This window comes from Sorex fumeus, unplaced genomic scaffold (genome assembly GCF_029834395.1).
Source record: "Sorex fumeus unplaced genomic scaffold, SorFum_2.1 ptg000054l, whole genome shotgun sequence".
In the NCBI taxonomy this organism is placed as follows: Eukaryota; Metazoa; Chordata; class Mammalia; order Eulipotyphla; family Soricidae; genus Sorex; species Sorex fumeus.
This window is the reverse complement of record NW_026606111.1, coordinates 28,228,154-28,248,719: the sequence shown is the minus strand read 5'-3', so window position 1 is coordinate 28,248,719 and position 20,566 is coordinate 28,228,154. Positions and strand designations below refer to the sequence as shown.

General features: G+C 36.4%; 1 protein-coding gene across 5 annotated transcripts in view; it reads left to right on the top strand.

Moving 5' to 3' along the window:
* The window catches only part of WASF1 (WASP family member 1), a 62,939-nt gene extending 45,719 nt beyond the window's left edge, over positions 1 to 17,220 (top strand). For 4 of the 5 annotated variants that reach the window (XM_056125192.1, XM_056125190.1, XM_056125193.1 and 1 more), the window contains exons 4-9: positions 6,195 to 6,348; positions 7,550 to 7,667; positions 9,626 to 9,795; positions 12,585 to 12,764; positions 14,162 to 14,790; positions 16,348 to 17,220. In XM_056125192.1, coding sequence (XP_055981167.1) covers positions 6,195 to 6,348; positions 7,550 to 7,667; positions 9,626 to 9,795; positions 12,585 to 12,764; positions 14,162 to 14,790; positions 16,348 to 16,505 — 1,409 coding nt within the window. In that variant the 3' untranslated portion in view covers positions 16,506 to 17,220. The remainder of the gene's footprint in view (positions 1 to 6,194; positions 6,349 to 7,549; positions 7,668 to 9,625; positions 9,796 to 12,584; positions 12,765 to 14,161; positions 14,791 to 16,347) is intronic. The other variant, XM_056125194.1, reaches the window with a different exon arrangement.
* The last annotated feature ends 3,346 nt before the right edge of the window (positions 17,221 to 20,566 follow it).

Below are 20,566 nucleotides of genomic sequence, written 5' to 3'. Positions count from 1 at the left end.
TATACTAAATTTCTCGTGTGAATTTGGGGAATAAAAAAAATTTAGCTAGACTTTTCTTCTGTTATCTTTTTTTCCTTTCTCTTTTTTAACTTACTGGCATAGAAAGTAGTTGAGGGGCTGGAGAGATAGTACAAGGGTAGGCGCTTGCCTTGCACATGACTGACGTGGGACTAAGGTGGGTTCAATCCCTGGCATACCATATGGTCCCCTGTGATCCCAGGAGTGATCCCTGAGTGCAGAGCCCAGATTAAGCCCTGAGCTTTGACAGGCATGACCCAAAAACAAACAAAAAAGATTTGAGAGACCAGAGAGATAGTTTGGTGGGTCAGTTACTTGCCTTGCATGCAGCTAACTAGGGCTTGATCCCCAGCATCCTGTATGGTCCCCTGAATCCACCACCAAGAGTGATCCCTGAGTGCAGATCCAGGAATAAGCTCTGAGCATTGCCAGTTGTGACCTCCAACAGAAAAAAAAAAAAAGAATTTGAAAATTATCTGAAATTCTTGGTTTGATTCTCTTAAATGTGATTTCTATTAATAATGCTTTTGTGGGTGCATATTACTAAATTGCTAAAAATTGAATCTAATTATCTGACTATTACCTCTTTAAGTGAATATTTTTTAAAAAGCAGCCACAATGCTGGAGAGTTAAGTTGCTTAACTTGCATGCAAGTGGCCCTTTTTGGTCCCTGGCACCAAATCTGGTCTTCTATACAGCGCTGTGGTCACTCTGGAACATGGAACCAGAAATAATCCCTGAGCACCACCTCTCTGATCCAAATGCCTGCCTCCCCCACTATTTTTTTTAAATGCAGCTGGCTAGTATGTAGGATAAAAATTTTTTATTCAGGGTTTTAAACCAGCATTACCAGGTTTTTGTCACATACAAAATAATGGTAGAAATATTTTGGTAAAGTATTTCATACCTTCATAATAGAATGCATTGAATGCTGATGTTTCTCAAAGTCCTCTTTCTATTTCTTATTTTGATTTTTACAGAAAATAAAACTACTAAAAACAGTTTTACTCTAGAAGATTGTTTATTTGAAGCTCTTACAACTGTTTCTTCAATATATTTTCTGGTAGACATTCTTGGTATAAGTGCAAGCTATCTAATAGATCTAAACTTGAACAATAAACACTTAGAAAAAGCAAATGGAATATAGTATAATCACGTAATGATTTATCTCTCTTAAAGCGACCTAATTAATTCCTAATGAAAAGAAGTGGATACAAGCTGTCCTAAGTTTTTAGTGCTCGTAAAAATATAAACTCATGGGTCTGGGTGTGATTAAAATTAGAAAAAAAATAGCACTTTCTAAAAAATAATCTTACTGAGATAAGTCCTATTCACCTTCCAGTGAACTCATTTAAAGTTTTTAGTATGCTCATAGTTTACAAGTCCCACAATCAAGTTTAGAATATTTTTTATCTGAGTATTCTAAAAAGAAACATTATCATTAGCAGTCATTACCCTCAACCTCTTGCAATCACTGATCTACATTTTGTTTCTGACTTGGCCTATTCTGGACATTTAATATGAATGTAGTCATACAGGATTAGTCTTTTGTGACCAACTTCTTTCACTTAGCACAACGTTATCAATACTTTATGCTAAGAATTTCATATATTTCTGTTACCCTGATGATTAATGATGTCATGGCTTTATATAAGCTAGAAATAAGTCACCTAGAATGAAGAAGTATAGATAAGATTTTAAAACCAGGGTGTAGATGCCAGGGAGATAATGTAGCAGGTAGGGCACTTACCTTGCCTGTGGCCAGCCCAATTTTGATTCCTAGCACCATGTATGCTTTCCCAAGCATTGACAAGAGTATCCCTGAACATGAGCCATGAGTAAATCCAAGCACTTACAAGTGTGGCTTCCTAAAACCAAGTAATAATAATAGTAATAATAATAGCACTAATATTAAAAATTAAGTAGGATTTAAATGATTTATTGGCTATTTGTATAGTTTTGGAGAACTGCCGATTAAGTTCCTTTCACATTTTTAATTGGATTATTTTATTGCTGAGTTATAATAACTTTATTTATATTCTGGATCTGAGATCCTTTCCAGATGTTCACTGCCACTGTCCTCCCGTTGTTCATCGATTTGCTCCAGCGGGCCCAGTAACATTGTGAGACTTGTTACTGTGTTTGGCATATCGGGTACGCCACGGGTAGCTTGCCATGCTTTGCCGTGCGGGCGAGATACTCTCGGTAGCTTGCTGGGCTCTCCGAGAGGGGCGGAAGAATCAAACTCGGCTCGGCCATGTTGGCTGCATGCAAGGCAAACAGATGTTATTTATAAATATTGTTTTGCCTTTTGTGGATTCTCTTGGTGGTATACTTTTGAAGCATTTATATATACTTTTTGAACTTATTAAAGTAAAATCATGCCTAATGGTAAAACATTTTTATGGCTATCTTACAAACATATAACTTATGGCTGGATCGATACCACAGTGGGTAAGGCATTTGCCTTGAATGCAGCTGACATGGCCCACCCGGATTTAATTCCTCCCCCCCTCTCGGAGAGCCCGGCAAGCTACCAAGAGTATCTCGCCTGCACAGCAAAGCCTGACAAGCTCCCCGGTGACGTATTCAGTATGCCACAAACAGTAAAAACAAGACTCACAATTTGTTGTAAGACGTTACTGGTGCCCGCTCAAGCAAATCGATGAACAATGGGAGGACAGTGCTACTTAAAAGCTTTAAATTATAATTATGTCATGTAATTATACAGAAATACACTGTTCCCAAAGGAACGGTTCAGTGACTTAGACCACCTGCTTTGCTGTACGCATGTGGTCATGAGTTTAAATCCCCAGTGTTACATATGTGCCAGGCACAGTATAGGAAGCTGTACCATTAGAGCATGGCAGCTATGCTATTTGTGGTCCCTGGCATTACATGCAGTTTGTTAACACACCAAAGCCAGGTGTGTATGAACACCAAAACAGAAAAGGGGTGCAATCCCCAACACAGTGACCAGGAAGTCTTGATTCCTGATGAGTTCTTGTGTAAGCATCACCACACCCACAGCAAACACCACAGCCATAACCTATGTGCCTCAGCTAAGCCTCAATTAAGCGTGGGCCCTGAACATCATGGATAAACAGTACGGCTCTAAAGGAGTGCAGGCTTTGGAGAGCACTGCAGTTTGGCATGTGAGCTCTGCGACCTGATGGATGATCTCTAGTCTTGGCAACATTAACAACAGCAATAAAGGGACAGGCAAAAAAAAAAGTTTTTTAATGCTTTAAAGAACATGCCAGTGTTTTAGCTTTAAAAGAAAAAAGAAAGGAAAAGTACACAAGCAGACTTTGCAGGTAACTGAAATAAACACTTAGTTTGAAAATAATGTTAAATTTGGGGGTTGGAGAAGAGAGTACAGCAGGTAAGTAGCTTGCCTTACATGTGGCTGACCTGGGTTTAATTCCTGACATCCCACATGGTTTCCTGAGTCACTGCCATGAGTAATTCCTGAGTGCTCAGTCAGGAGTAAGCCCTAAGCATTGCCAAGTGTGACATAAAGACAAAAAGGATGGATGGACAGACTTATAAAAATACTTTAAATTTTAATAAATATCTTCATACCCATTACAATTGAAAATATAGATATACCCATGACTTAGGATGACTTAGGATGTATTCTAGAATTTTCAGAATTGCGTATACTTCCCTCTCAAATTATGTGGATTATTAATTAAGTAAGAACTCAAAACTTATAATTAAAACACTTGATTTGAAATGTTGGGAATTTTGGATAGAAATAATTTTCAAAGTTATTTAATCTAAGATATTTTTTAGTTCCGTGGGAGTTCAAACAAAACAACATTGTTAAGTATAGTAAAAAATATGAAATATAGGAACTAAAGTAAAAATATAGTGAGTAGATTGCTTGCCTAGCATACACACAACCTAGGTTCAATCCCTGGCCCTCACTATGGTCCCTGAGCACCACCAGGAGTCATCATTGAGCACAGAAACAGGAAGAAATCCTCAGCACTGCTAGGTGTGACCAAAAAAAAGAAAAAATTATAGAATGTAATCTCAATATTTTTATTTTTGAGTTAATGGTGAGAACTACCAGTATAATATAGAAAATGTATTTTTAAATGAGTTTTTAAGCAAAAATATAGACTTTAAATTTAAATATGCTTGTAAACATATTGTGGTAACTTACTCTATATAATGTATAAGTAATGTCAGCTTTTACCTTGGAAACTGGAAGATACTTTGTGAAATGGTTACAAATGGTGTCTGTTAGTAAATAAGGCAGATGAGAAATTAGAGGATTTTAAGACAGAAATGTGCTTATTACTTTAAACATGCTTTTTGCTTTTTTTATCCTTTACTAATAGTTTTGAGAGATTAAACTCTAGGCTCTATCCGGTTATGTGCTATGGTTAGTAAGAGGTGTAGGAGAATGGTAAGAATTGATATATTGTGATTACAGAAGACAGGCCCTTTCTGACAGAAGCCAGAGGAAGAGCATGTGGTATTGCAGCAGAAACAGCCTCAAAGGCAGCCAGATCTGGATTTTCTGTTCTTGTTCTACTATTTATAACCATTTCATTTTGGGCTAGTTATGTAATATTTTCTAGCATTCATTTTCTTGTGTTTTAAAAGGGCATAAAAAGTTCTGTCTGATTTCATTGTTAGGTCAAATAAAAGACTAGAGAATGCATCTGGCACCTACAGTATAGTATGCATTCATTGCACGTGCTACTCTTTAATGATAGTAGGAAAAGCTTTTTTTTTTTCCCTCTCTGAATTTTATTGTGGTGGTCCAAGTCCTGCAGAGTTGCTGTTATGCAGGTGTGTTGTGACCCTGTATTGTATGGCCAGCCTCACTGTTCCTGCCGAAAAGACACAAAGGTTCCTGCTGAATGAACTTTATGGATGAAAAAAGGAGTGAGAGAAAGGGAAAAGAATAACTTAAGAACTACTGTGATTGTTCAGTAAATACATTGTTATTATAAAGCATTTATCACTGCATATGTTAAAAATCCCCTAATTTTTTTAAAGTCAAGAATTCACTGTATATTGAGAATATAGTATTTTGGACCAGATAGATAGTACAGTGGGTAAGACACTTGCCTAGTACATCGACCAACATGGGTTAGATCCCCAGTACCCTAGATGGTCCCCCGAGTTCTTCCAGAAATGTTCCCTGAGCTCAGAGCCATGGGTAAAGCCCTGATCACCGCCTGGTATGGCAAAAACAACAATAAGTAGTTGTTTTGGTATATTTCTTATTTTAATATGGTTCAAAAGAAATTGAATGAATGAAGGTATTTTAATTTATATATGTAAAGAGGTTATATAGAGTAATATACAAAATAGTCTAAATTTTTAAAAACCTACAGTCAAGTAGATTTCTTTATATAAGAAAAAATAACTGAAATATAATAACTGTATAATACAAATTTCCTAGTTCTTGAGAATAGCTTCTTTGTCAGAGTTCCTTTTAACCTTATAAGTTATAATGAACTATTATATGTATATATACATATGTGTATGTGTGTATATATATATATATAATTCATAGCTTGTATAGCATGAAGAGCAATAATGTGTTTGCTCAGAAAGCCACTGGTAATTCAATTAGGTATTAATATGAGCTAAATAAAAGTATTAGAGACAAAAAATATTGAAGAAAAAACAAAGAAGAGAATGTTCATTGGTGGGGATTGGAATAGCAGGTAGAATAAAAAAATAGAATCTTGGTGGGAAATCTGAATATACTTTTCATATCATTTGAGGCCTCTAAGCTTTAGAAATCGAAGGTTTTATTAAAAAAAATAATAACAACAACAATAAAAAAAAACCACCTGGGGCCAGAGAGATAGTAGAGGGTTAAAACACTTGCCTCCCATTCCCATGCAGCTGACTTTGATTCACTCCCCATACTGTCCTGTGGAGGAAGCCCTGTGCATAGAACCAGGAGACATCCCTGAGTTCCTTTGGATGTGACTCAAACCCTCCTCCCAAACCAACAACAACAAGCCTGTACAATATGCTGTGGAATGAAATGGTAGAACATTTAAGAGATAATTTATGCTTGATTCCTAAGTGACTTCCTCTTGAGCTCTGCTGACCTTAAAACAAATACAGTATATGATTTTTTTCTTACATCAAGTCAGTTTTGTAAAGTAAAATGCATTTTTTGATTTTTGTTTTAGTGTCTTTGCAAGATATAACAATGAGAAAAGCTTTCCGAAGTTCTACAATTCAAGATCAGCAGCTTTTCGACCGCAAGACTTTGCCTATTCCATTACAGGAGACATATGATGTTTGTGAACAACCTCCACCTCTCAATATACTCACTCCTTATAGGTCAGTAAACTTAGAAATAAGAAGCAGGCTCCTTATTTACTTCATACTTCAAGTTCACATGGGTAGCAGTTAGCTGTAAATGCTAATCTTTACTCTCTGGGTTTCTGACCAGTTACAGTCTATCCTTCTTATCCACTACAGTTAGAAAAGTTTGTTTTATTTACAGGTGAGTTCCCAAGGTTCTCACATACGAAGACAAGGTTTATTCTAGGGAATTGACAAATATTATTTTCAAAAGTCAGTGTATGAGGGCAGGCAGATAGCTCAAAGGGCCAGTGTGCATGCTTTGCATGCAAGAGAATTGGATGTAATTCCCAGCACTGTACTGGGCCCCAGGCATCCTCTGAAAGCATTCCCAGAGCATAGTTTGGGTGTAACCTCTGAGAACCACCAGGTATGGGTAAAAACGAAAGAACTTAGTCCAGATTTATGAAGAATCTTGGAGTTGTGTTTTTAATTTAATGTCAGGTCAGATATAAAGCAAAAAATAATAACAATTATAGCATAATAATAAGTAATCTTGTCTACTCTTGTTACTGTGTCTACTCTTGACAAGAATTAGGAATAATTTTTTAGACTTTTTAAATGAAATTTTTTTGCATAGCATGTATATTTAAAAATGTTTGCATCATTTAAAATAAAATTTGTTACTATTTTCATGTGATTTATTAAGTGGATAGTGTAAGTTACTTCTCTCATACTAAATAAAATGGTACCAGGTAGTTACTTGAAACTCTTTGTCAGTATGCAAGTTATTACATATAATTTTTATCATTATAATGACTGTTAGGCGGTGTGTTTTGCATTTGGTAAGGTTAATAATGAAACTATTGGCATAAAATTCCTGTACAATTTCTGTTCTAAATGATACTATTAACCTTTCAGGCTTTTCTCTTTGGCAGAAACTTTTACAATCATTGATATTCCTCAAGGGACCCTTAAAAATTTGGTTTTTAGCAAAAGTTAGGAATGAAAATTGTCTTTTTTATTAACACTAGCTCTGTAAAACATCTAACTTTCCATTTTTCTCAGATTCTACATGATTTATTATAGATGTTCTATTGTTCTCTTGGTGCATTATTCTAATTAATTTGCCAGTAATTTTATACATGCTTCATTATTAAGGTAAGAATAAAAAACCAACTATTATGATTAAGTCTTACTAGCATATAAACATACATCTTGACAATTTATTTTTCAGAGATGATGGTAAAGAAGGTTTGAAATTTTATACCAATCCTTCTTATTTCTTTGATCTCTGGAAAGAAAAAATGTTGCAAGATACAGAGGATAAGAGGAAAGAAAAGAGGAAACAAAAGGTATTATAAGAGTTTTTTTTTAAATTGAAGTTAGCTTTTTGTGCATTTTCTTTCGTTGCTTACATGGAACTTTAATTCATCTTCTAAAAGTTTTATTTTTTGGTTCTGTATATTCAAATATGGATGTCTTGATAGGAAAGATAATAGTCTAAAAGGTTAAAAATGGGAATAGATTATTCAACTGTGTTGAGTGCAGTAGTCAAAATATGCTCAGGTTTGGCTGGTACAAAAAAGCACCTGCTTTAGACAGAGGGACAGTGTTGGTAAGCACTGCTAACTAAGTTTTAATGAATTTTGAATCAAAAATAGGAATAAAGGAAGAGAGAAGGAATAAAGGAATAATGTTCAGAAATTGGTGGATTAAGCTCTTATTACCTTACCACAGGGCATCAATAAGTGTTTTATGAAGGCTCTTAGCGTCTTGCTATCAACTGTTTTTATGTATCAGTTATTTTTGTTTTATCTGTTGGTTATCAACTGGTTATCTGTCAGCTATTTTCCTTTCCTACTTTCTTAAAAACAACTCTGCTTCATTCTGTGTTAATGGTAACAAGAAATATAAAAGAGAGATGCAAAAATGTAATTTAAGCAGAAGAATGAAGGAGGCAGAGTCTGTCTTCACACATTCTGTTTCTCCTGTCTGATTTTCCTTTGCTTCCACATAATTCGCTCAGTTGCTATCCTTTACAGTAAACAGTAGTCCAGTGTTCTAGCCAGATTTTCCAACTGTTGACTGACAGTCCAGATTATGCCTGCAAGCAGTTTTCTGTTTGACATGACCAGTGGTTTAAAAAAATGTTTTTAGCTAGAATGCCTAAATTGGACAGACCTATCTATTTAACTGCAGTTCTCGTTTACAGGGACTTCCTTCATTCTTGTGTGGTTTCTGCTTGTCCCCTTTAGGAATCTGAATTTGTTGTTAATATCTACTAGAGACCTTTCTAAGCTTTCCCCCATAATTGAACCTTCTTTTTTCGCTTTGTTTTTCAAATATCCTGTTTCATTCTGAGTGACACAGTTATTATGAGTAAATTGGATAATCGAATTTTTAAAAAATGTTTATTGATTGAGATTTTGTTTTTATACTACTTTTAATAATGGTTTCTCATGCACATAATCTCAATTATTCCATCACCAGTTTACTCACCTCCCTCTCCCAAGGAACACCACTACCTCTAAAATCTTCCCACCCCCTCACCTCAGTTGTGTGGATCAGCTCTCCCAGTATGTTGCCTTTGAACCTTAGCTGTTACCTTGCCTTGTGTTTTAAGTCCCTCATATGAGAGGGAGCCTTCTGTATCTGTCACTTTTCTCCTAACTGGCTCCACACAGCATATATCCTCCAGTTTTATCTACATGGTGTCAAATTGCATGATTTTGTTCTTCCTTTGAGCTACATAGTATTCCATTATGTATATATAATGATATTTCCCCTCTTTTTAATAGATTGGCTCTCTAATTGTTGCTTTCCAGAAAATCTGATCTTAGAAAATTTTCAGGTGTTGGCTATAGATAGATCTTTCAGTGGTAGAAATCTTGGTCACTGAAGCAAAGCTGATTGATGTAGGGGTAGGCAGAGTTGGTGAATCTTTTTTTAACTGAAAGGTCTTTCTGACCTCAAATTTTATTACTGAGCCATACTATTTTTATATGGTACATCAGTTTCAGTTAGAGGTTAAGGGGGAGAGAGAGAGGGAGGGAAGGAAGGAGAGAGGGAGAGAAAGAGAGAGAGAGAGGGAGGGAAGGAGAGAGAGAGAGAGAGAGAGAGAGACTGGGATTGCAAACAGACTTGCTTATATTTAACAGTGAATATACAAAAGAACTGTTTGTGTTACTTTTACTATATAATGATAACATTGTCTTCCAATATTGGTGTTAGACTTTCATTTTCATTGTTATAACCTCATTTTAAAAATAGCACCTCAGCATTTGGCTTTGTTTCAATACATCTGTTATAGCAGAAGAATCTAGATCGTCCTCATGAGCCAGAAAAAGTACCAAGAGCACCTCATGACAGGCGGAGAGAATGGCAGAAGTTGGCTCAAGGTCCAGAGCTGGCTGAAGATGATGCTAATCTCCTGCATAAGCATATTGAAGTTGCTAATGGCCCAGCCCATTTTGAAACAAGGTTTCTTTTTTTCTTTTTTTCTTGAAAAAATATTTAAAATATTAATGATGAAACACCAGCCTTATTTCTAGTACGTCTTAAGCCTTAGTCTCTTAACCAGGGACATAGAGCACAGAGCTGATTTTGAAACCCTGACACTGTGAGTCTACTAAAGTCTGATCTTGGGCAGTTAATTTTCTTATCTCGAATTGAGTTCTGTTATCTGCAGAAAGAAGGAGTTAGAATAGAGGATCTTCAGGGTAATTTAACTTTCATGAGAATTCTCAACTCCCAGTATGTAAGGCAATCTGCAAGACTTCATAAATAGAGTAACTGGTCATCTGGATTAAAAAATATATATATATTATATATATATGAGAGATTCATTTCATAAAAATAAGAGCTTGGAAAAGATTATGTTTTGTTCTTATTTCTTTCTCCTAACTTCCATTCTATCCTTTATCATATCATCTCTCCCATCCAATGTAGCAGGACTTCTAAAACGATATTACACATCCTGTTTTTCAGAAATTTAGAATAAATTTCTTTCTTTCTCAGTAGCACAGGGCACTATTTAAATATCAAGCGACCCTAACAGACATCATAATGGTATTTCTCTGTGGAGAAATTTGTTCATTTATAGTTGATTGGTAGTAGATAACTGTATCCACTGTAGCACTGTCCTCCCGTTGTTCATCGATTTGCTCGAGCGGGCCCAGTAATGTCTCCATCGTGAGACTTGTTGTTACTGTGTTTGACATATCGAATACGTCACGGGGAGCTTTCCAGGCTTTGCCATGTGGGCAAGATACTCTCGGTCGCTTGCTGGGCTCTCCGAGAGGGATGGAGGAATTGAACCCGGCTCAGCCGGGCCGGCTGCGCACAAGGCAGACTCCCTACTGCTGTGCTATTGCTCCACCCAGATAACTATATACAATAGTTAATGGTTTTTGAGTGGAGTAGATATTAAGGTTTCTCCTAAATAATATGTATAAATTATTAAGCTTTACGTAAAATGCCTCAGATTATTTTAAGAGTAATAAACATGTAAAACCACATATGAGACTGAAAGAACTGTTTTTTTAAATTAATGTTCTATGTAAACAGACATTTAATTATGCTTTTAATAGATGTAACTGACAGTAGTACAAATTACATTAATTTCTAACTTGCTTTTTGTCCATCTTTAAAATTTATAAATTCTATAGTGTGTATGGTCAATAACTATTTATAAATCTTAACATGCACACAGTATCTAAATTTTTGATTAATCTTAAGTCACCTGTTGTTATATTAAACTTAAGTTATTTCTCAATATTCTGGCAACTTTTATCACAAAAAGGAAAAAAGCGTAGTTAGCCATCTTCATAGAGTTAGTATCAGAATTTTTTTTTCCCCTGGGTACAGGGAATACAGAATTCTCTTAGATGTAAGACATCAACAAGAGTGATTGGAGCAGTAGTACAATGGGTAGTGCATTTCTGCCTTGCACTCAGCTGGCCTGGTTTTGATTCCTGGCACCCCACATGATCCCTGAGCTATGATAGGAGAGATCTCTGAGCAGAGCCAGGAGTAAGCCCAGAGCACTACCAGGTGTGGCTCAACAATCAAAATGATCAACAAGATACCCTGGTGGTAGAAAATTTAAATTTTCACTGTAGCACTGTAGTACTGTCCTCCTGTTATTCATCGATTTGCTTTAGCAGGCACCAGTAATGTTCCCATTGTAAGACTTGTTACTGTTTTTGGCATATCGAATACGCCACGGGGAGTTTGCCAGGCTCTGCCATGCAGCAGGATACTCTCGGTAGCTTGCCAGGCGCTCTGAGAGGGACAGAGGAATTGAACCCTGGTCAGCCTCGTACAAGGCAAACGCCCTACCCACTGTGTTATCATTCCAGCCCCAAGTTTTCACATTCTAGCTTTATGTTTCGTTTTGGGACCATATTAGGATTTATTCCTTCTGACTCTGTGCTCAACAGTCATTCCTGGCACATACATGGTGCCAGGGATTGAACACAAATCAGCCACATGCAAGGCAAACTCCTTTTACTCCTGTGATGTCTCCATTCCCACATTCTAGCTTTTTGACTGTGGCATCTTATTGTATAGAAAATCTGAAATAGAGCAGAAAGCTTTGAACAGGGCTTACTAAAACTTAGTTATTTTGTTTGTAAGTTTATATATTGGATTCTGGGATGTAGCTCAATGGTAGAATGCAAGCTTTTTGTGTGTGAGGCACTGGGATCAGTTCCCAGCAACACACTCCAGAAAAGATTATATATATATATATATATATATATATGTGTGTGTGTGTGTATATATATGTATATGTATATAAGACTTATTATTTTGAATTGAGTTGGTATTATTAAAAGAATAATAACTGTAGAAGGTCAAAGAGAGGGCTCTGTGGCCAGAGATGTATGTTCCTCAGGGACCTGTTGCTTTCAACCTTGGCATCACATGACCTCTGAGCTGCTCAAGCATCAAAGTGTGTAGCCCGAGAGCCATCCATGCACCTCTGGATGGGACCTAAACATTGAACTATCCTTGAACCATCCAACTGGTTGACAGAAATGGCCTCTGGACACTTAGAACACTATTTAAGAGTCTCAAAACAAAACTGGGAAACATGATCATAGATGGAAGTCAGCAAGGAAATACTGCATTGTGGGCAGATTATTTTAAGAGCAAGATGAATGTGGTAAATTTCTGAAAAAAAATTCTTAAAAATTTCTTAAATATCTCATATAGATTACTTAACCAGTATGTCAAGAAAAATGTACTGATACTGCAATGTTTTTTAGACCTCAGACATACGTGGATCATATGGATGGATCGTACTCTCTTTCTGCCTTGCCATTTAGTCAGATGAGTGAGCTTCTGACTAGAGCTGAGGAGAGGGTCTTAGTCAGACCACACGAGCCACCGCCCCCTCCACCAATGCACGGAGCAGGAGATGCTAAACCCGTTCCCACTTGTATCAGGTATGTTGGGACACGAATATGATGTTTTTTTCTCGGGAATTAGTAAATTTTTTCCTTAAAATACTAGATAGTAAACATTATAGGCTATGGACATATAGTCTTTGCTATTATTGTATGAAAGCAGCCATAAACTATAGGTAAGTAAATCTGTTTCAATAAAACTTAATTTACAGAAAACAAAGAGTACATCATGTTTGACCCATAGGTTATAATTTGGCAACCTCTCTTAAGAGTTGACAAATTGTCTTAGAAAAATGTAACAGGGGCTGGAGCGATAGAACAGCGGGTAAGGTGTTTGCCTTGCACGCAGCCAACATGGCCGACACAGGTTCGATTCCCAGTATCCCATATGGTCCCCCAAGCACCGCCAGGAGCAATTCCTGAGTGCATGAGCCAGGAGTAACCCCTGAGCATTGCTGGGTGTGACCCAAAAAGCAAAAAAAAAAAAAAAAAAGTAACTGAAAAAATTTTAATTAATGAGAACTTAAACATTAATATGTTTCACTGTATTAGAATAGCACAGCGGTAGGGTGTTCGCCTTACAAGCGGCCAACATGGCCGACCCGAGTTCGATTCCTCCGCCCCTCTCGGAGAGCCCGGCAAGCTACCGAGAGTATTCGATATGCCAGACACAGTAACAACAAAGTCTCCAATGGAGACGTTACTGGGCCCGCTCGAGCAAAAAAAAAAAAAATGATATGTGTATATGAATAAAATTAAATTTAAATGATTTAAAACTAAAGAAAGCAAAAAATGTGGTTTTAGATGCTAAATTAATATTAGGGGAAATACTGTAAGAATTTGAGAGGGAATTGGCAATTTCTAAAGTCTGCCAGTAAAGCTATTATTACAAAATTTTAATAGAGATCAGCTTTGCATTTTCAATTTCAAAAATCTGCCTTCTGTCAGTGACTCATTTGTTGTGCCATCTTCAGGAGGGTAGAGTGCTGTAAAGTTTTGTGGTTTGTAATTAGCTGCCATTGATTTAACTGAAATGATACTATGCTGAGTCTTAAAAGCCTCAATGAAAATATAGCATTGTTTTGCTCACAGGTGTGACTACAAGTATAACATGATAGATGTTGACAATTACAAAGAATCATCACAGTGTAGAATTAGAATGTTAGTTATCAAGATAAGCATAATATGCTCGTGTGAAGGGATGTTGCATATAAGAGGATGAGACTGTTCGGAATATTAGAAACAGAAGTACCACCTATTCATATCCTTAATGGCGAACTTGAAGTTCTCATTTCATTCTGTATACCAGTGAAGAATTTCTGTTTCTCTAGGACCATTAATAAATCTACCTTGATAATAATTACTGATAGTCATTTGCTTTTGTGTGGCTAGTTTGCTCTCTTAGTAACTTGCTAGAATCTCTGTTTTCATTTCAGTTCTAATACAGGTTTGATAGAAAATCGTCCTCAGTCACCAGCTACAGGCAGGACACCTGTGTTTGTGAGCCCTACCCCTCCACCTCCTCCACCGCCTCTTCCATCTGCCTTGTCAACTTCTTCATTAAGAGCTTCAATGACTTCAACTCCTCCCCCACCAGTACCTCCCCCACCTCCACCTCCAGCCACTGCTCTGCAAGCTCCAGCAGTACCACCACCTCCAGCTCCTCTGCAGATTGCCCCTGGAGTTCTTCACCCAGCTCCTCCTCCAATTGCACCTCCTCTAGTGCAGCCCTCTCCACCAATAGCTAGAGCTGCCCCAGTGTGTGAGACTGTACCAGTTCATCCACTCCCACAGGGAGAAGTGCAGGGGCTACCTCCACCCCCGCCACCGCCGCCTCTGCCTCCACCTGGCATTCGACCATCATCACCTGTCACAGTTGCAGCTCTTGCTCATCCTCCCTCTGGGCTACATCCAACTCCATCTACTGCCCCCGGTCCCCATGTTCCATTAATGCCTCCATCTCCTCCATCACAAGTTATTCCTGCTTCTGAGCCAAAGCGTCATCCATCAACCCTACCTGTAATCAGTGACGCCCGGAGTGTACTTCTGGAAGCAATACGAAAAGGTAATATCATCAAAACCATTCAAAGAATTGCTGTCATAGCTTTAGGAGGTTTTTCAGTGTTTGAGGCAATAACGTTTTTCTCATTTATAAAGTTTCATATGATCATATTTTGCACAAGCAGCATTTGGAACATAAAGCTGTGTTCAGTGGAGTTCATGCCCAATTCAAACAGCTTAATCAATTGTTGAATAAGTACAGTACTTCTACATAAAAAAAAAAAAAGAACTGTGTTCAATATGCTCTTTAAATTATTTTCAAGGAACCGAAAACAAGCACAGCAAGTAAGGCAGTTAATTTGCACGTAGTCAACTTGGGTTCAGTCCCCAGCACCCTGAGTCCTTCCAGGAGTCAACTTTGAGCAGAGTGAGGAGTAAGCCCTGAACACAGCTGGGTTCCCCACCCTCTCCCTCCCCCCCCCAAAAAAATATATATAGTTACACAACCTGGCAGGCTACCGAATGTAACCTGTCCACACAGCCGAATCTGGCAAACTCCCCGTGGTGTATACCCAGTATGCCAAATACCAGTAACAATGATGGGTCTCATTCTCCTAACCCTGAAAGAGCCTTGAATATGGCACTTTTTAAAATCTCAGGGCTAGGATGAAGGAGACGTTACTGGTACCAGCTCGAGGCAATTGACAAACAACAGGATGATCGTGATCATGATAGTTAGATATTCTTTTGTAGATTATTTTGAAATAATTTTATTTTCATACTTAGGGAATTCTTAAAATAATGAATGACAAATTTAAAGTATGGGACTTAATGTTAGAGAAAATTTCAGTTTAATCCTTTCATGTACTACTTAATAATACTTAATAGGTACTAACTCTTTTAAAAATGGTGGAGGTTTTAGGTGGTGGTATTTTTAGGCCATAGAAATAGCTCCCCCAAGCGCCTCTGGAAATAGTCCCAGAGTTTACCAGGTGTGGCCCCCCAAAAACACAAAAATAACTAAAAAAAAATTGTAGGTATTTTCTTCGATGTTAAGATTGTATAGTGTTTCGGTTGACATTTGCTTTATTAGATTCCTTTAAAGGATTGAGATACCTCCCTTAGCCAAAGGAAAGAGTTATCATATTGACTGAATAATAATAAATGAAAATTAATTTTCTTAACCAGCATTGTCTAAGCAACTCTGGAATGAATAATAGTATGTGTATCTCAACTATGGGGGGAAATAAAACCACAAAATGTATTCAACAATATTAGTTTGATCATATAGGTAAAAGAGAAATGTTATCACCAAGTTAACATTTTAGGGAATAAGGAGGGTTTTGAGAGGCCAGTAGAACATAGTGACTAAGTTTAACTGTGTATCCACAGGGGTATCTATTAAATTCCATCAACTACTATCACAGGTGATAGCATGATGAAAGAATTATATATTAGAATCTAAATAGGATTTTTTCTAATTCTTTATAACAAATGTTGGGTTTTTTTATATTAGTGGGGTTTTTTTATGTGTATTTGATTTTACTTCAGGAAGATTGATAGTGTGTAGTAGTACTTAGTATTTTGGTGTACAGTGAATGGTTTGGATTTACTATATCAGGTATTCAGCTACGAAAAGTCGAAGAGCAGCGTGAACAAGAAGCTAAACACGAACGCATTGAAAATGATGTTGCCACCATCCTGTCTCGTCGTATTGCTGTGGAATACAGTGATTCAGAAGATGACTCAGAATTTGATGAAGTCGATTGGTTGGAGTAAGGAAAAACACGCATTGATAAATATTATAAAACTGAATGCAGATGTCCTTTGTGGTGCTTGTTCTTTGAAAATGTCATTCCAGTGTTTTGCTTTCTTTTCCACATGATAAATAACCTTTTCCTCCATAATTTTTGATTTCTAGGAAAAATACTAGCATACATTTCAAACTAAATGTTTTACAGTGACTTATCTTTATTTTTTCCTAAAGAAAAGACATAATTTGATCAAATAAACCACTAAGTATTAAGCATGGACAGCTGTTGTTAGAGTAGCAGATTCAGTTTTTTGCTATATCTTAATTGTGCACTTTGTGACTTTTAATTTAAAGAAAGCAACTGAGATTGAGATCGAGATCTTGAGGGCAGCTGTGTCTATTTATGAGCCTTATTCCATTTTTTGATGTTTCAAAAGAAGAAACACTGCCTCGGTTATATGAATACGCTCAGAAAGTACATTTAGCTTGTAGTATTGGATTCTCTTAAAGGAATGCTTGAAGTTTTTTTTAATTAATGTTTTATTGGTTTAAATACTTGCCTTATTTGAATGTTTAGCAGTATTCCCTTCCCACTTATATATTGTGTGGTACAATTTTGCTTGCCTATAAGAGTTAAAAAAAATAATTCCCATGTGAAATACTATGACATAAACATACATGTAACTTACAAAACTGTTAAGAGTAACAGTCTGATTTAATAAATGGTTCATTTTAAAGGTTTGTGGGTGTTGTTCTTTGAATAAAGATTTCTGATTATTTTTAATAGAAAATAGGTTTTAAACCACATTGTTAGACTCTTGCATTAAAATCTCTACTCTCTGTCTTTATTTCAGCAGCATACCTTACCAACATTTAAATGGCAGTCTTGAAATTATATTTTTCAAAAATATGAGTTGGGTGTGCTTTTCAAGCCAATGTTCTCCCTTGAGCTTGTATCTTGCTTGCTTGCCTCGATGTCTCTGTGCTAGCTTTTTCTTCTCTGGAGAAGCCTGGGTTCTCTCCTGAATACATACTTTCTCTAGTGTTCTCTCACATCTTTCTTAGCGAGTTTTGTTCAATTAAAACTATCTTGCTTTACTAAAAATAAAATAAGTTTCATTCATAACAATCCAGATTTGGGGGTGGAAGAGAAGTAACATTAATACCACATTATTTGAATTGAAGGAATGTGCACTGAATGTGGTATTTGATTGTAAAAATAACAGTACTCTTCATCTTTGCCTCATCTGTAGCCCTTCTGCAGTGCAATTTTTTTTTCCTACAGTGCAATTTCTGGGTCATTTTATCATGAGATGGCCTTTATTCCCACCTCCTTGAACGTGACACCTTTGTTTGGCAAATAGCATGTGGTGAAAAGTGAATCCAGGCTGGCCTGCCTGAAAACTGGAAAACTCATTCAGAGCCCTATCCAAGCAAGGACAGACATATGCACTGTTGGCTAACTATACACAGATTAACAAACCTCGCTAAGATTGACACAGCCCAGAACTGCCTAGCTAATGTATAAATTCATGATAAGAGAATAAATGCATATCTTCTTACACCTAAGTTTTGAGTTAGATTTTTTTTTCCACAAAGTGTTAGTGTAGCCAAAGGTAACTGATACATGAAGTCACTGGTAACTTGATAATCTAGTAATTGTCAGATAACTAATCATATAAAATCTAGAATGAAGAACTAGTTCTATTTTAGCAAAACAATTTACATAAATATATCAAAAACATTTTCTCTTGGGGAGCTTTGACCAAAACAAGATTGGATACATAATTGAGCTTTCTATTTCACCTTAACAAAATGCATAGTATTGGATTTAGATTAAGAAAATACAGCACACTGGACCAGAGAAATAACAGGTTAAGGTGCCTGCCTGGCATGTAGTCAAATCAGGTTCAATTTTCAGGCACCCTGCAATACCCTAGGCATTTCTGGGTATACCCAAGCATCATCAGAATAACCTGGGTAATCTCTAGTATTGCCCAAGCAGCACCGTAACTTTGGGCAATTACACTGAGCCTCTGGCTTGGTTTGCTAAGAATCACTAGAATGGTGCCCTGGTTACCACTTGTAGGGTTCCAAAAGTAAAATTAAAAAGAAATATGGCTTACTTTAAAAATGGTCTAAGTCTGCTTATACTCAAAAGTAGGTAATTTTCACAAAGCTATATCATGACCAGATTTTTTTTAAAGAAATCATAATGATTTTGGAGTAGTTAGGCAGTGACTGAATATTTTTTAATAATAGTAGTGGAAGGCCAGAAAAATAGTACAGAGGCTTAGTTTCTTACCTTGTACATGGTTAAGCACAGAGTCAGGAGTAAGCCCTGAGCACAGCTGGGTCCAACCCTCCCTCGCCAAAGTAACAATAGAAGTGGATCAATAATAGAAGGTGGTGTGTTTTATTATCATTTTCAGAACATTTCTGAATGAAGTACTCATGAAGAATATAAACTCTCAGTCTAACAACTTGCTGAGAATTCCGGAATAGATCATTAAGTGGTCAATTTTAATGCCCAAAGAAGAATGAAAGTTACTGGATAGTGGACTATCTTCAAATTGTATGACGTGTATGTTCCACAAGTCATGTATGAGCATAGAATCAGCAAAATGAATTGTATATGAGTTGTAAAATGAATTGTATGAGAAATAATTGGCTTCACTAGTTTTGATTTAACTTGCCATCTATCTCCATGTTTCTAAATAGTTAATATTTTTAGTTCTTAATTCATTATATTACATTCTGCTTCCTTGAAGCTGTCACTCCCTCTGACTTAGTGTATGTGTTACACTGTTTTCCCGGTGGGATGGAAGAAGGGGAATAAAGTATCTAGGAAGAGTGGAGTTTGTTATAAATTTTAGTTATTATTGGAGGGGAAGTGAGGAATATTTGGTAGCTGCAGAATTGTAAAACATTTTAAACTATACTGTTTTCACAGCCTGTTTGGGCAGATGAGATGATTACTGAACCTTTTTATATTAAACTTATAAGAATGTTCATTTGAGTTATGTTCTGTTTTGAGAAATATCTCCTTTTATTTCCACTTCTGAGCAACCCTACATTTTCCTCCACAGCCATCTCATTACATTTTTGTAGTCTTCTTAGTACCACACTGGAGTTTTTAAAATCTTTTCAATTTTTATAATTCTTTCTATTAATGCTTTTTGAAGTTTTACTATTTTGCGTAACAATTAGTAACTGTTTTGAGTTTGCCAGGTTTATATGCAACTCAATTTGTTAGTAGTTGGGAAATGCCCCCTTTTTGTTCTGTCCTCTAGGGTCCATAAAATCTTCTGTTGCTCCTGCTTATTAAAAAAAAAATCCTCAATTGGAAATTGAGATACAACTTAGTGCCGGGTTCTACTCACCCAACCCCCAATTTCCTTCACTAATCTCACTAACACAATTGACCTGTAACTGGTCCTGATTTTGTGAAAACTCTTTGGGTCTGTTATTAATAATAATACAATTGACTCTTGTGACCCAAAGTAGCAGTTACTAATATTTTTATTTCTTAAGGTACAGAGCAAAATTGATCAAGTGCTTTAGTTTAAGGAACATTTCCATTTTCAAACTATCTTTGTCTTTTGTAGGCACAAACTTTTATATTTTTTTTTACTCTTGCTACACTGCTTTCATTTTGACCCCAGATAAATTATTTAAAGCACAAATTGCTCAAATTACTTTTGTGATTTATGATTAGGCATTATCTGCCTAATTAAAAAATGTAAATCAGCCAGTGCAAGATACCAATCATGCAGCATCAGAATTTAAATCTTTTCTGCATTTAACTAATGAAAATGAAATACCAAATTATGCTATTTCTAAGTAGTTTCATAATTGTAATTAATAGAAAGCATCATGCTGAAGAATACAGAGCACCCTTGTAATACGAAGAATATGTCGTCTCTCCATTTATGGCTATACTAAGAGTAAATTTATGTTCTTCATGACACAACTGTAGAATGCATCAGCAATTTCTGTTGCTTTTCAATCCTCTTACCAGGCTCTGAATAAAGAATGAATACCAGCCTTGAATGAACATTTCAGGCATTTTTTTTAAAAAACAGGC